At 48.5% G+C, this 16932-nt stretch overlaps 1 protein-coding gene across 1 annotated transcript in view; it reads right to left on the bottom strand.

Annotated features, from left to right (window-relative positions):
- Positions 1-2825: 2825 nt before the first annotated feature.
- XKR6 (XK related 6) overlaps positions 2826-16932 on the bottom strand; it is a 304315-nt gene continuing 290208 nt past the window's right edge. The window contains exon 3 of the mRNA XM_054498087.2: positions 2826-5695. Coding sequence (XP_054354062.1) covers positions 4731-5695 — 965 coding nt within the window. The 3' untranslated portion in view covers positions 2826-4730. The remainder of the gene's footprint in view (positions 5696-16932) is intronic.

Below are 16932 nucleotides of genomic sequence, written 5' to 3'. Positions count from 1 at the left end.
CAGACCAGATGGAGAGAAGAAAGGTGGTGTTTCCTCTATCTAGCTTGCGAAGACTGCAAAGGGGTTTAGATGTACAAGAAGAAGCAAGGCTGTGGCCCACCCAATGCGGCTTCAAACCAGATCCACATCAGAGACCTTCTTTTCTGCCCCTATGACTGTGCAGTGGGAGGGAATAAAACTGGAGGAAGAATGGAGAAAATGATGTAATTTGGTGCTTTTCTAAAACCTGTAAATTCTTTCTGAGAATCAGGCTCGTATCTGGACAGGGTCAGACATCTGTGGCATGAGACGCCCCCGAGCCGGGGGAATCACCTTCATGACCACGGGCCAGACAGAATCATGGGACTCAGAGGGGCCACGGCTGGGGAGGGACTGGGTTAGAGCCATGGGAACCATCGGGTCTTGAATGATTCTGTGCCTGGGGAGGTGTGGTGTGGGGGATCCCCAGGCCATGGGGAAATGTCGTCTTTCCTGCCCAAGGCTGTGTTGTGATGGCGGCATGTCTGGGCAAGGGAGATGGCGCCTCTTTCATTCTTTCATTCTGGCCGCAGATCTGCTTGGGTGAGTGTCCTACCAGTATCCTGGTACCCATGTTGCTGGGACAAGCCTGACCCTGCAGAACCAGGTGACACCTTCCAGAGGCAGAGTGCAGGAGAGTGTTAGAGACACGGGAAGCTTTAGCGTGAGTGAGGCCAGAGGGGGTTGATCTGATGGACTGAAGCCTCCCTAGCACCCCTCATCATGGCCTTAAGAGACAGGGAGCTCCCATTCCGGATGTCACAGGCTTCAGGCAGTGAACTCAGGGGACATTATCCTAATGTCATCTGAGGGGACTGAAGTTTCCTTTTACACAGAGGCTGGGAGAAGAGGCAGACCTGCTGAGCAAGGGAGAAGCAGAGTTTCCAGGAACAACTGTAACACCATTAGTTATAGTTTGGCGATACTACCAAATTTCTGAGAAGAAAAAGTAGAGCCAAATGTTCTATGTGGTTAGAGGAATAAAATACGGGGCTTAGTGGGCATACTTGATGGGGGGGTCATTAGGGAATGAAAAGGAGATAGTTTTTGTATTCTCTATCTCTGGGCACCAACGTGCTTACCAGGCCTAAATACTGGAAATGGATTATTTTTCATCAGGGGGTCCTGGGAAAGAAATGGGCCCAGAGACTTAAAATTTTTAAAAAACCTAAAAACACCACGGGCATTCCTCTGGGAAGCAGCTGAAGCAGCAACCAGGCAAATGAAAAATGTGGGACATTGGGCATTTAATGTCCAATGTGGGACAAAGACTTAATGTGGGACAAAGAGTGACCCTGTCACAGGGCAACCTTAAGGATTCCGGCTTTCAGGACCAAAGTCATCTGGGTCTGGAGACACAGTCCCCAGGTGGTCTCAGCGCTGAGTGTGTATGGAATCCTGCCTTGACGCCCAGGACCAGTCACTGGAAGGGGAAGGGCCTGGGGGAAGAGAAGACCCCAGGAGAGATGAGGCCAGAGAGTTTCACGGTGGCTGGGAGTGTGGGGAGCTGCTAGAGGCCGATGACAAGAGGACACTGAGGACAGCGCTGGCCTGGTCCTTGCCATCAAGTTTCCCCTGCCCCTTCCCTGCCTTGCTCTCTACTTCTTTCCTTGCTTTTCTTCCTTTTCCTGCATCTCTGCAAAACCAGCTTTCCCTGCTGCTGCTCACAGATGCATATTTTCATTTTCTTTGTGAAGAAAGTACTGGCATGATGGAGGGGTTCCAGAGAGGGGCGAGGATGCCTTTTCAAGTGAGAAGTGTGAAATTAAAGGTTGCTGAAATGTCCCGTGATCTCCTCATTTGTTCCTAGTGGCTAAGACCCTGGAGGCCCTCCCTGATTTGGAAGTTGCCGTCCCAACTCCTGGCGCTCCCGGTCAGCTCAGCATCCACCATTCTCTTTGTAAGTTTCATGTAAACATGGCAGGATGCACACACACGGACACACACACACTAAGTGTGCAAGAGTGAAATAGAGGTGGCGAATTAAAACCCGTGACTGCGCTGAAACAAAAAGAAAGAAGAAAGAAAGAAATCCAAGAACAGACACACAAGCAGAAGTGGCAGAAGTCCCGAGGGGATGCATGAGGGCATTTCAAGGAAGACGCGCTAAGGACAGACATGGGCCAGCTCCAGGTGCACAGAGCCCCAGACCTGAGGCAGACAAGAGGTGGGACCCCACCAGCTAAAGCGGATGCCCCACCCTCCAATGGCCTCACCTTCCCAGCCTAGCAGAGTACACTGTGGAGCTCAGGTGTGAAGCTCTTGCAAGGCAGCACGCTGGTGCGGTTCAGAAAAGTGCCTCTGACTAGATTCCAACTCCCAGGTGACTCTCCAGGGGCCCACGGGTGGGTTCCTTTGATGGGCGCGCCGAGCCCTCCTGGCTGGTTTTCACTGCTGCCTGCGTGTGCTCTGTTCGTCCTGCTTCCTAGAGTTGGGGGCTCCTCCTCCACCTGCCCACCAGTGAGGCCCGAGGGGACCCCAGAGTCAGGGACGAGGAGAGGACAGCACCACGATGCTTAGTAAGGATGCATGAAGTCCAGGAAGTCCAGACAAAGAAGAGAGCATACAGTTTCACAACTGATATTTGAAACTTGTTCTTTAAAAAAAAAGGTTTTAGATAAACAATGAGGGGGTGGGAAGGAGAAGCCTCACTGAATAATAATTGTTTTTTTTTTTTAAAAAAAACAAAACTCCACAAACATTAAAAAATCCCTCAGTTATTGAACTTCTGTTGAGAATAGTTCAATGTGAGGTCTTGCACCCTAAACAGGTATATATTTGGAAAAAAAATTGCAGCTACACACAGCAAAGACTAACAGTATTTACTTAAAAATATTGTGTGTGTCTATATATATATATATATATATATACTTATATATATCTCTTTTTTATGATTTTTTTCTTTTCCTTTTTTTTTTGTGCCCAAGTAGAGATACGATGGGATTGAAACGATGCCCTAGAACAGAAATATTCTTTAAAGGAACAATACTTTGAAAAATAAAAAATTTTTAAATGGTTGAACATACTTGCAACACCTGCAGAAATTCGACTTGATACAATGAGAAAATAAACAGCGGAATCAAATCCTCACCCAAATGGCATGGCCTCTAAGGCCTGGAGTCCGCTGCTGGTGTGAGTCTTGCCACCCAAACCAGGGCTCGTGGGCAGGCAGCATCCCTTCCCCGCCACTCCAGAGCCCCCGCCCCCATGCTCTGCTGAACCAAGCCGTGATCCAAGTCTGTCTTACATCAGTTTTGTATATCTCTGGCAAGACTTTGCAGCAGGGACACACACATATATACGTGTGCTATGGGCACACACACACATACACACACAAACACACACATACTACACACACAAAATTTCCCATTCAACCCAGATGCACCAGGTGAGCTGAATGATTTTCAGCCAACCACAATGGTGAAAGACAGAAGCACCAAACAGTCTTTGAAATGGGTCAGTTATTACAATTTTGACTTTTTATATATATGTATATATATATATATATTCTAGTTTTCCTCTTTGTGTTATTTTTTTAAAAAAAGCACAAATGAAAAATGAAGAATTCTTTCCAGATCAATTTAAGGCTTCCCACCAAATGGAAACAGAAGAGGCTTTACACAATATCACATGTGATAAATGTCTACCATTCACAGCCTTAAAATGATGGAACTAATCGTTGTTGCCAGTCACTGATTAAGTATTGTGCCTTTAAATTGATGTCGTTCTTTTTGCTACTATGCTGAGTTTTATTATTACTGATTATGTGTACAGAAATCTCCTTTAATTTGCTTTAGAATATCCTGTCCTTACCGAATTATTGGGGTGGCTTTTTGTTTTGTTCTGGTTTGCTTTTCACTGGGAAACGAATGTGATTCTTGCTAGGCAAATGCTAAAATGGCACATAGTCAGCCTTCAAGTAGCTTCTCCAGCCATTTGAGTTTCAAACAGCCCTTGAGCTCCTAGAAGGCTCTGCAAAGTGGGGAGAAGGTCAGGAGAGGAGGGGAGAAACTGAAAAGAGGGAGGGGTTTTATGCTTTTGCTTTTGGTAAATTTGTTTTCTTCAATACAAATAATCAGATAGGAAGAATAATTGCTTTGTGTTGTATTTGTTGGTTGGTTTTCGTTTCACTTTTAGATTTGTTTCATTTAATTGTTTAATTTTCCCTCTTCTGGTGCAAAAATCACCAGAGAGTCTTGCATGAGAAAACGTGACAGTACTTAATGAAACTCAGCACCTAAGGGCATAAGGCAGTTGAAGGTTTTTTGTTTGTTTGTGTTTGTTTTGTTTTGTTTTGTTCTTTCAATCAGCACCAATCCCATAAATGATCTACACTTGGTGTAAGGTAAAAAACTTTTTTTTTCTTTTGGAGTGGAGATAACTCCTCCTTCTCCACCCTATGAACCATAGCGTGGGATTTTTCAATACTGTTTCTTATGTGTAAAAAACAAAAGAAAGGTTTTCTTTTTGTTTTTACTTACAAAACATAGAGAATATCTTTGTATACATACAGCGACTGGAAAGAAAGCTTATTTGAAGGGGTTGTGACTTATTAATTTTTTTTTTTTTTGTAGTGGTGGTGTTGGTGTGGCGGTGTTGGTGGTGGCGGCGGTGGTTCTGTGTATTGGGGGAAGGGAGGGTTATATTTCTTGCAAGTGGTGTTTGCCGCAAACCAAACTTAAGGTCCCCTTCTCAACTTGGTCAAGATGCTCTTAGAGTGAAGACTCATACTGTAGCAACTCATAGAGGAGTGGTCCGTCTCGATATCGAATGCCTACTGCGGTGGGGGTGACATACTGTAGAATGTTAATAGTCCTTCTCAGCCTCCTGTCTACGAAATGAGCATCCCAAGCTGGGTATCGCTTTCTTGGCATGTCAATCTTAATGAGGGGCCCTTCTGGGAGGTAAGGACGCCCCAACGGGGTAGGGGGCCCCATGGGTCTCACTTGGAAAACGGGCAAGCAAGTGTCAGCCGTGAGATCCTCCTGTTGTTCCGTTACGGCTCTGGTGGGCGTAACCTGGGTCCCCCGGTACCCAGGGGTCTCAGGCGCCATGGGCTCAACATCGGGGGGCAAAGGGATGCCCCAGAGCAGCTCGGCACAACAGGAGCTGGCAAGGACCTTAGCTCGTGGCCCCGTGGGATGCAGCACGCCATAGTATAAGAACATCAGTGCGATCCCAGCCACAAAGCTAATAAAGACACAACACAGTGCTGGCACCGCATAGAAGTCAGTGGTCTCCGGGTTTCTGTAAAAATACCAAAGGAACGTCAAGGCAGCATTCTCGGTCAAGACTATCGTATAATATGCAAACATTCGATATCGAGTCCGCCCTTCCTTGACGTTAAACCAGCAGAAAATGTACACAATCCCTACCACCATGTTGAAGAGGATCTCCTCCCACTTGGACATGCAGAAGTCTGTTCCGCCATGGATGATCCAGAAGGCCATGGCGCACCAGTGAACCACCACGAAGATCCCAAAATAGAGCTGGAAGATGGAAGCAAAGAGGGCAAAAGATATCACTCGGGATGAGATGGTGAAGAGGCGCCAGAAGACCTGGATGATGGCCCCTCTGTAGCTCATGCTCTTCTTGTCGTCCCTGGAGTCCCGCAGAAGCTTGTGATAGGAGGCTAGCACCCAAGCCAGGGACATCAGGGAAGTCACAGAGGAGACACCTGCCGGAAAGACACAAACCCACACAGTCAAAACCTGGGACATCAACCGCAGGGCACAGCGAAGCTGCCGGCTGAGGAGACGCCCACATACACCACGATCTAAAGGAGGAGGGAGAAAGAAACACAGCATCAGGAACCGAACTTGGAGGTCACAGCTGCTCCCTACGCTGACAACTTGGGAGATGGAGCTTTTGTTTCAACAACCCCATTTGCCATTTTGGGAGCTCAGTAGCTCAAGGGTGATACTGAGCCAGTGTGTTTTGCTAGGGGGCGGAGAGGTGGGGCCACGTCTGCCGTGGGCAGGCCTTTGTGGGTTCCATCTTAAAGAATCATGCGATTCTTGTGGCACACAGATGTGCGGCTGGCATTGGTGTCCATGTCACCAGCAGCCTGTGCTCTCAGAGGAGCCCACAGGAGGAATCGCCAATTGTGAAGACCAAGGGTTTACCCACTGCCCTGAGTTCCACACTGTTCTCCTCTGAGGTGCTGGAATCATGCTTCTGCCTTTTCCTCACCTCACTCAAAGTCCCAAAAGGCCCTTTCCTGAACCTTCTTCCAGTTAGCTTCTCCCTGACCTGCCACCCAAGGCCACCAAGATCCAGGACACTGGGATATCCCGCCCGTTTCACAGACTTCCTCTCTCACCCACTCTGGTCTTTTCGGCCTCTCCACAATCCCTGTTGCTTTTTTCAACCGACTGCTGCTCAAAGTGCTCTTAAGCCTTGACTTGTGAAGCTCTGTCCTTCTCTGGTTGCCCTCTGGGTTCAACATGGTGTCACTTGGGCTTTGGGGGTGCCTCTTCCCCTTACTGGTTTTCTGAGGCTTCCAAGGCCTCTGCACTTTACTCCCTGCATTTCCTCCCACAACGGGCAAATATTCAGAGAGTCTGAGTGTGCCTAATCCCAAGTCATACTCATATTGCCATAGAGCAATTTTATATCCAACTCTGACTACTTGATATTTGCAACTAAACCAAATGAAACACAATCCATTGTTACTGAAGTCTCCCCAAATCCACCCAAGAATAACCAGTCATTATTCGAGTGCTGTCATACAATCTCCGTTTAAGCAAGATTTCCCCCATCACCAACCCCCAACTCCCCGTGCATCAGTTCCACAGTCCATCTGGGGCCTCTTTTGTTGGTCTTTTCTCCCAAAATTTCACAACTAAATGTAAGTAAATGCAACAGGAGGCCGAATGCTGTCCCACTGGCAATGACCTCCTTACCCACCCACGTGGGTAAGGAGGGTAAAGCCTTACCCTCCCACGGAGCACAATTCCTCCACGACATTCTTCCAGGTTGAAATAAAAGTTACCCAGTCATTTTCTCCCTTAAGCTCAAAGATCAGATCCAGAAGCCCCATTCATCAAGACACCAGTTAAACTTCCCTAAACCACCAGGCTTCTGCTTGTCTCTCCCCGGGAACTGCCCAACTCCCCACAACTCTCCAAAGCCCGATGAAGAATCCAAGTTCTCTGCCACTTGACACTCTCCCAGAACTGGCTCTGCCTCACCCGTCTCACAAAGGTCCCCTCCTTCCATCATCTCAAATGATGCTCAGAGTCCTAGCTTGCACAACAGTATGGTGCAATAAAAAAACCTGTTAACTGTTACAATGGGCATGTGTGTCTCTTTCATAGTAATAACAACCATGGAGATTTGAAACAAACAGGGGCAACACGATCCCAAGTTCTCCATGGAATCTATCCGGAAAACATCCAAAGAGCATTCATGGCAATTTTCCTTTTCTTTTCCAGAAAGTTCTGAACATGACACATGTCCTGCCTCACTTGTGGCACGCACAGGACATCTCATGTGTGTCTGCAGTGGTTGCACATGGTTGGTCAGGGAACCTTTTAGTGCTCACATTGTCTGTTAGGGTGCAGCAGGGAGAACTCCCCTTAGGAGTAACGTGATGTAGGTTGCAGATTTCTGGAGGGCAGAGGATGTGCAATTACATTTTTTTTTTTTTTTTTTTTGAGACAGGGTTTTACCCTGTCGCCCAGGCTGGAGTGCAGAGGCATAATCATTGCTCACTGAAGCCTCAACCTCCTGTGCTCAAGTGATCCTCCCATCTCCCATACCTGGGACTGCAGGCATGCGCCAGTGAGCCCAGCTAACATTTTTATTTTTATTTTTTGTAGAGACAGAGTTATTCTTTTTTTTTTTTTTTTTTTTGAGATGGAGTCCCACTCTGTCACCCAGGCTGGAGTGCAGTGACGTGATCTCCACTCACTGCGACCTCCACTTGCCAGGTTCAAGTGATTCTCCTGCCTCAGCCTCTGGAGTAGCTGGGACTACAGGTGCACACCACCAAGCCTGGCTAATTTTTGTATTTTTAGTAGAGACAGGATTTCACCATGTTGGCCAGGCTGGTCTTGAACTCCTGACCTCAAGTGATCTGCCCACCTTGGCCTCCCAATGTGCTGGGATTATAGACATGAGCCACTGCACCCGGCCTAGAGACAGAGTTTCAACACATTGCCCAGGCTGATCTCGAACTCTTGGCTCAAACAATCCTCCCACTTTGTCCTCCCAAAGTGCTGGGATTACAGGCATGAGTCACCATGCCTGGCTGAAATCACATCTTCATAGTCTGGACCAGGCTATTCCCAGCACTGAAGCACCCTCAAAAAATGCCATTAAACATCCTATGACATCCTTGCTCTCCAGCTGAATTCATTGCTTGATGTTAATCATGAACATCTGGTAGGTCCTGCCAACCCATAGTAATCAGATGGGAGTTCTATGGGAGCTGGGTGGGAAGAAGGCTTGATTGTTGTGTTCCTTCTAATAAAGCAAACTCTATACCTTCTACTCAGAAAAGCATGAGTGCTGAGTTCATAAAGCAAGAAGGAGCAGCTCAGCTTCTGCTGGGGCCTGGTCAGATCCAGTCCAGCTCTGAGCATGCTTTGAACAGACTTGGGGTGCAGAGTTAGGATCACCCTCAGACTTCGCTGTTCTGATTTTGCTGTTCTCTGTGCTGTGGCATTGGCCCCGTTCACACCAATAATGAATAAACGGGAATTCAAATGCTCATCAGCCACAAGTTGCAAAGCCAAATAGACTTCTTCTCCATTCTTCCACCTTCAGAGTTACCTACCCCATTTCCAGGAGTGTCGCTGCGGTTTTGAAGGCTGGTGTTCTGTTCCTGCCACTCCCTTCATGGCGGTGGTGCTGAAGCTACTCTTGTTTCAGCCGACCAGGCACTGCAGTTGGGGCTTCTAGAATTTCGCCCAAGGGTACTGCACAGACATTCCTCAGTGTTGCAAGACAACACTGCTAACTTACAAGGAGGGCTTGGGAAATGTTCCCATGGAAGACTGTGATTCCAGGCATCTGACTGGGGAGTCTGCTGGTGAGCTAATGGCCAGCCCAGTTTTAAGTCTCTGCTTCATCTGTTCCTGACTTGGTCAAGTTATGAATGGCCAAAACCTTCTATCCAGGGGAGCTTCCCAGACCATCCACTTCACCCACCCATTCCGCAGGAAGCAGAGGTGCAGGTGCTTGGGTGGCTGGCTTAAGACTGTCCTGAGAACCACTGGCCATCTCTATGAGGACAGCATGCTTCCTGCCATGTCACGCTGCTCCCACTCTCCATCCTTTCTCCGTCTGGTCCCTCTGTCAGTTCAGCTTTCCAGATATCCAGCAGGCAACACCTTTCTCAAGATCCTTTGTACTAAAGGTCATCAGCCATCTCCAATGGTGGGAGCCTGTTCTGGTGTCCAGCCATTGGCTCTTCAGGGTTCGAACGCCAGGCCATATCCTTGACACTGTGAAATGCTCCAAATAGTGAAAGGAGAAGGTGAACTTCCACCACCTGCCCAAGACCAAGAAGAACACCTCTGGCCACACAGAGCAATGGGGAGTGGGTGTACAGGCCTCGGGCCCCTGATGTGCCTGCCCCTCTCTCTCTGCCAGCAACAGGGGCGAGAGTGATCCTGTAAGGAGGGGACTTGCCTGGGGGAGGTCAAAACTCTTACCCCCATCACTTTCTAATCCACCTCATCACCAAAGTATTCCCCATTCTATCCAAGGCTATGGGCACATTTTTTGGGACCAGAGTTGGTGCAGCTGGTGGGCTGAGTCAATCCCTGAGAAGAGACCAGGAAAGCCAGGCCCACTTCAGGATCCCATTTGGGAACAGGTTTCTAGTGGATGCTCAACAGAGGGTAGCCCTTGCCCTGGTGGGACTCAAAAACCTGTGATGGAGTGCATCGGTGAACGTGTCTTCAGCCTGCCCCCCAGGAACTCATCTGGACCGTCTGTGACATTGTCTACATCATTATGTTTGGCCAAGGGACCAAATGTTCATGGCTCAGCCACTTCTGCTTCTTTTCCCTGAACAAATCCTGCAGCCCCCACAGGACTGTCACTGCAATTCTTCCTCAGAGGGCCATCAGCGAAGGGTGACTTGAGGACAGCCTGTGAATTCTGGGGACTCAACTGGGGCGGGAGATGGGAAGCCAGGACAGAAGATGCACTTCTTGCTCTGAACCCTCCCCAACTGTGCACCTGGTTGTCCTGGAGAACCTGGCAGGATTCACTGAGCATCTACATGCATTTTCTTATTGAGAAGGGCCTGGGGAGGTAGGTGCTAACTTGTGTCCCCCCACAAAATCCATGGCCCTATCCTTTAAAGACAGGGCCTTTAAAGAGGTGATTAAGGTAAAACGAGGCCATTAGGGTGGGCCCTAATCCTGTGTGACTGGGTCCTTCTAAGGAGTGGAAATTAGGACACAGGTACACACACAGGGGGATGACCACATGAGGACACAGCAAGAAGACAGGCATCTACAAGCCAAGAAGAGATGCCTCAGGAGAGACTTTCCAGACCAGTAGCACCTTGATCTGCAGGGCTCTGTGACTGCAGCCTGAGCAGACGCATAACATGTGGACAGAACTGTGCACAACCACCGCCAAGTGATTCATCTTCAAAGCTTGCTGTGTGTTCTGTTACAGAAGGAGGGAGTACAGGTTCTTCCTTCTCTGCAGTGGTTCACTTGGAAAATTTCCGTCTTGTCTGAAGTCAACTCAAAAGTCAATGCATTCTCCTAGGTAAGACCCAAGCACACAGGAACCAGCTGTGGAAGCCCCCAGTGAAATTCCTGGACAGGCCTGGGAGCCTCCATGGTTCCCTTCCGCTTCCAGTTCCATCACTGTCTGCATTCCGAAGATCAGACTAGAAATTGTTACACGCTCCACGTTTGGCTGTGACAAGCTCTGAGCAGTGACTTTCACAGCTCCCTTTCCCTGGTGCAGACCAGGAGGCAGGGCTGGCAGCATGCCCACTGAGCTGACCTTAGTGCAGTGCAGCTGGCTGGGAAGTCACTGGGCCAGAGCTCCCTGGTGCTGGGGGGCTGGGGAAGGGCAACTCCCCAGATAAAGGCTTGGAGAAAAGGCCTTTGGGCTCTGATCACCAGCCCTGGGGTCTCAGGTTCCAGAAATGGAATGGCCACACCTTATGACCGATGACACAGAGCCAGAAAGGCAGTCATCAGGGAACGTCCTGTTTTGTGGTTTCAATTCCCAGGGGTCATAGCCAGTTGGGGAACAAAGCAAAACGTGTGAATATGGGTGCCCTACCGAATGAGAGGCACAGTGACAGGGCGTCTTGCAAAGGATGAGATCCTAGAACCTGGAGGGAGCAGGTGAGGCAGGAGAGCAAGGAGGTGCCGCGGAAGGGGTCAGGCCAGGCAGGAAGGCTGTGACCGGGATGGGCCAGGGTGGAGCTGCATCAGGGGGCCAGCATATGGGAGCCCCGACACATCTCCAATAAGGGAACCTGAAGGAGGAAACAATGTCCAAAGCTCCCCGTAGGCTGAACACAGCACCTGGGGGAAGGCATACTCCAGAAAGCCGCAGGAGTGCCTAGAGATGGTCACCAACTGCCCTTGAGCCAGAGCTGGGCTCAACTGCAGGAATGTGTTTTGCAGAATGGGAGGTGCAGGCCCAGCCCTGCCTCATCCGCCCTCTGCCCGAGAGTGTCAGCTCAGCCCCACCGCTAAGTCAGGTGTCGGAAACACACTTGATGAAGAGGGACCTAAGCATGAGGCAGGACAGAAGTGGAAAGAGTCAGCTGTGCACAGCTCCCCAGATCCCAGCTTCCTGACTTTCCTCCCCAGCTCCTTCTTCATGGCTTGTTCCCATCAGCAGGTAGCCAGGGTCAAGTTTCTCCCATTTACACAGCATAGGCCCTAGACCCTGCATCCTCTCCTGAAGCTGTCCCTCCTCTCCTTGTCTCATCTTCTCCAAGCTTCCCGAAGGCAGGCCACTTGCTCTCCTCACTCTCCCACCACCTGCTTTCCTCCCAAATCAGTCCCAGTGGAGAGCTGTCACTCAGGTCGTGCAGCATTCGGAGGACTGCTTTTGTGCTTCTCCTCCTGGCTCTGTGTGATAGTCGGGATTGGGATCTGCTCTGTCCTTCTTCACACCCCACCTTTAGCTGTTCCCCAGTTCTCTTCCTGCCATTTCTTGAGCTCTTTATGGCAGCCTTTTCCTGCCAGGTTTCTTATCCCCATATTATAGATGAGGAAACCGAAACAGCAGTGAAGAGATGTGGATGTGGCCACAGCCATATCCTGACATTTGCATGCTCACCTAACTTCTATGGCATTATACCCCAGTGGGCTGGGCCTCTAGAGATGCCCCAAACAGGACACAGGCTTAGCTGGTTATCTGTCGGTCTGCACATCAAGGACAACATCTCCCTCTTTCAACCCTGGCCCCCTCCCTCCCTCCCTCCTGGGGAAGCTAACATTTGGGGGATCTCCACCATCTGCTCTTCAAATTCCTATTTTGTATTTTTCCCACAATGAGTTCCTTTTAGACAGCAATTCTTCCCCTTCCATCTGTCAAACTTCCCTCTGTCTTCCCACATTTTAAAAAAGTCCAGTCTCTTCTTGGAAATGTTCCCAGAAAAGGATAAGGCAGCTGTGTCCACCGCCTCTCTAAGCATAACCCACTGTCTCCCGTCCTCGCCTTCCCACAGGAGACATGGCAAGGGAGTGATGTGACAAAGGTACTTTCCTATTTGGGCAATGAAGAAGGAAGAAAACAAGAATCCTGATGCCTTCTATGAGCCAGGCTCAAAGCCGTTAAATAACCTGCCCAAGGCCACACAGCTAGTAAGCAAGAGAGCTCATACTGAAACCTGAGACTATTTCACTCCCCAGAATCTGGATCTGCACGTGCTGGAGCTGGCCAATTGTTAAACTGCAGCTGGCTGATGTCATGTTGCGGGCTTCAAACAGGCCTGGTGGGAGTGTTTACACCACAGCAGTTGGCAAATGGTACAAACCAGAGCTCCACCAAATCCTGCTAAATGTTGGTTGTTAAACATTTACCAGCACACCACCGGTCAGGATCAGCCATCCTTCTTGAAAAGCTTGGTGGGTGTCTATGCAAATTAGAAGGGCCTGTCTCCAAATTCAATGCCTACTCTACATTCAGTGCTGTACTTCTAGATGTGGTCTTCACATGCAGGGCACTACCTGGTTATCAGTCAGAATTAAATTCCTTAGTGCTAATGAGAAAGCAACAAAAAAAGCAATCTTCTTTTAAAACTTTTGCTGAAAATATGTACACAGGAAATATTACACTGGTGAAAAGTAATCGTGGTTTTGCCATTTTAATGGCAAATAATTTCAGGTCTAACGGGTTGCTTTGTGCATAGTCTTTCATAAGCACTGACATACTCATTTTCATTACATTTCTGTACTTGAAGAGGGTGTGATCCAGATGTGAGGTTTCCACAAGGGGTCACTTTAATGCACCTCTGACATCTCCAGATGGACACTTAAGAAGGGTCAAAGAGGCCGGGCGCAGTGGCTCACGCCTGTAATCCCAGCACTTTGGGAGGCCGAGGCAGGTGGATCACAAGGTCAGGAGATTGAGACCATCCTATACTGGCCAACATGCTGAAACCCTGTCTCTACTAAAATACAAAAACACAATTAGCTGAGTGTGGTGGCACGTGCCTGTAGTCCCAGCTACTCTGGAGGCTGAGACAGGGGAATCGCTTGAACCTGGGAGGTGGAGGTTGCATTGAGCCAAGATCATGCCACTGCACTCCAGCCTGGCAACAGAGCAAGACTCCATCTCAGAAAAAAAAAAAAAAAAAGAAAAAGAAGAAGAAGAAGAAGAAGGGTCAAAGAGAAGAGATGGCAATCACATTTGTGGCCCTAGCCCTCAGGACTGACATACATGTGGCTGAGGAGATCAAGAAAAACCTAAGACTGATCGAAGTGATCTGGTGTAAACATAAGAAAGGAGGATTTGGATATCTCAGGAAAGCCACAATCTGAGCAATCACACCATCCTCTGGCTGGACAAAAAGCTCTTTAACGTAAGTGAGTGGGCCAAGGGAGAAAGAATATCAGGTCTTAGCATGGTTTCTATGAAAGATCTCTTTTTTTGCCTTTGACTTCATGCATATCATGTCATCTGCTAGTTTCTAGTAAGTTCAATAACAGTGATATCTTCCGTCTACTGAACAGCCACCTTGACCCAGACTCTATGCTAGGCACTGCACATAACTCAATTGTTACATTAACTCAATTGCTCTTCCCTACCATGCAGCAGCAGCAGACTGATTTCAAGATGAAGAGACTGAGGCCCACAGGCTAATTAAGTAACTTTTCCACATGAAGCAGTTAAAAAGTTGTAGAACTAGAATTTGAACACGGGCTTGTCTGAATCCAAAACTCAGATTATTTTTTGAACCACTGGGAAAGATCTCTCTCCATCCTCAAACACAAATTAAATCATTATCATTGAGGCTTATACATCAGTTTCTTATTAATTTGGTTATCACATGTCAGCCCTCTGATCATCTCTGTGAGCACTGACAAAGTCAAATTTGTGGGTCTACACAGCCGAGGACCCACCCTGGGGAGGCCCTGCCTGAGTGTTCAAGCCACTGCAAAGCTGACGACACTTCTGTTCCATCTCTCTTGCCTGAATTGCTGGAATGGCCTCCTAACTGGCCTCTCTGCGTCTGCCCTCCTCCCAACACTCTATCCACACTACAGCAGCCAACATGATTAAGCTACAATGTTTCCCTCCACGTGGCTTCCAGTGCCTGGTGGACCATCAAGGGTCACTGATTTTCAACGCCTTTTGCGTGGGAGGATGTACACGCCCACCCTGCTTCACTGAGGTGTGGCTGAGACTTGCTCTGGCCAGGCATGTGAGCAGAAGGGCTGTGTGGCCCTGCCGGGCGGAAGACTGTGCTCACTCATGCTCCAGGAAGAGGCTGCTCCACAGGGACCCTTGACTCACAAGCAACGAGCATGAAGTAAATCGAAAATGCTTAGGGCCACTGGAACTGTGTAGGTATTTTAAACTGCAGCATGGCCAGCCTGTCCTCATTGATGTGCTAAGTCACCCTGGGTAAAAGCTACAGTCCTTGGAAGGGCTGGCAGGGCTGCCCTGCCATAAACATATATATATGTTTCAACGCTGGGGCTGATTTGGGAGGAAAGCAGGTGGTGGGAGAGTGAGGAGAGCAAGTGGCCTGCCTTCGGGAAGCTTGGAGAAGATGAGACAAGGAGAGGAGGGACAGCTTCAGGAGAGGATGCAGGGTCCAGGGCCTGTGCTGTGTAAATGGGAGAACCTTGACCCTGGCTACCTGCTGATGGGAACAAGCCAGGAAGAAGGAGCTGGGAAGGAAAGAGTCAGGAAGCTGGGATCTGGGGAGCTGCACACAGCTGACTAGTTCCTCTGCCTGGAATGCTCTTCCCCTAGCATCCCTGCGTTGTTACACAAATGTCACCTTCTCACCAAGACCTTTATGCAATGATCAGCTTCTCAGCCAGGCCCTCCCCGACCACCACACTTAAAACTGCAACTCCCTACCATGGTTTGAATGTGTCCCCCAAAAATTCATATGGTGGGAACTTAATCACCATTACAGCATTGTGTTAAGAGGTGGGGCCTTCAAGAGGTGGTTAGGCCATGAGGGCTCTGCCTCCTGAATGGATTGGTGCAGTTAACACAGAAGTGGGTTGGTTATCCAGGGAGTGGGTTCCTGACTTTTAAAAGGTAGTTTGGACTGGGTACGGTGGCTCATGCCTGTAATCCCAGAAATTTGGGAGGCTGAGGTGAGTAGATCACTTGAGGTCAGGAGTTTGAGACTAGCTTAGCCAACATGGAGAAACCCCATCTCTACTAAAAATACAAAAATTTAGCCGGGTGTGGTGGCACGCACCTGTAGTCCCAGCTACTTGGGAGGCTGAGGCAGGAGAATTGTTTGAACTGGGGAGGTGGAGGTTGCAGTGAGCTGAGATTGAGCCACTGCACTCCAGCCTGGATGACAGAGTGAGACTCTTGTCTCAAAAAAAAAAAAAAAAAAATAGTTTGGCCTGAGCTCTGTCTCTCTCTCTCTCCCCACTCTTGCTATGTTAAGACACAGCAAAGAGGCTCTCACCAGATGCAGCTTCTCAATCTTCAGCTTCTCGGCTTCCAAAACCATGAGCCAAATATGCTTCTATTCTTTATAAATTACCCAGTCTGTTGTATTATAGCAGCAGAAAATGGACTAAGATACCCCTCAAGACTCCCTCCTGCCTTCTTGCTTTTTTTCCACCATAGCATTTTGCACCATCTTGATCAACTTTTCTCTTGCTTTTGGTTTTTTATTTCTACTATGTTCCATGGTGAATGCTAGCTCCCTAAGGGCAGAGCAGGGATTTGGTTTGGTACTTCTGGAATTACATGCAAAACTGTGTGGGTATTTTTCTCATGAATGAGTCCACAGCTATTCTTGGATTCTTAAGTAGGCAAACAAGGGAAGGGATCATAACCCCCGTTGCTAGCCGCCATGATCTCCCACAATGCTCTCCAAACACGGGAAAGGGAGTTCCCTGGGAGCATTCATTTATGCCTTTGTCATTTAGGAAGAAAACCTTGGGGTTAAAGACAGGGAAGAAAAGGAATTCGCATTTACTGAATGTTTCAGTGCGTCAGACATTATGTATGCCAGACTCTGTGCATATGTTATTTCATTGAATTTAATGGGACAATAATCCCAAGAGAATGCCTGTCAGTGTCCCTATTTTTCAGAGGAAGGAATTGAGGCTCAGGGAGGTAAAAGAATTTGCCTAAGGTTACAGTATTAAGCAAGTCTTTTTATTCTGAGGCTTTCACATCTCAGGGGGCCGGGGGGACCTTGTTCAGTTTACAACACCCAGAATCACCCATTTAACAGCAATGCGATGATTCTTAACCAGGGTG

The sequence above is a fragment of the Pongo pygmaeus genome, chromosome 7 (assembly GCF_028885625.2).
Source record: "Pongo pygmaeus isolate AG05252 chromosome 7, NHGRI_mPonPyg2-v2.0_pri, whole genome shotgun sequence".
NCBI classification, from domain to species: Eukaryota; Metazoa; Chordata; class Mammalia; order Primates; family Hominidae; genus Pongo; species Pongo pygmaeus.
This window is presented reverse-complemented; position numbering and strand designations above follow the sequence as displayed.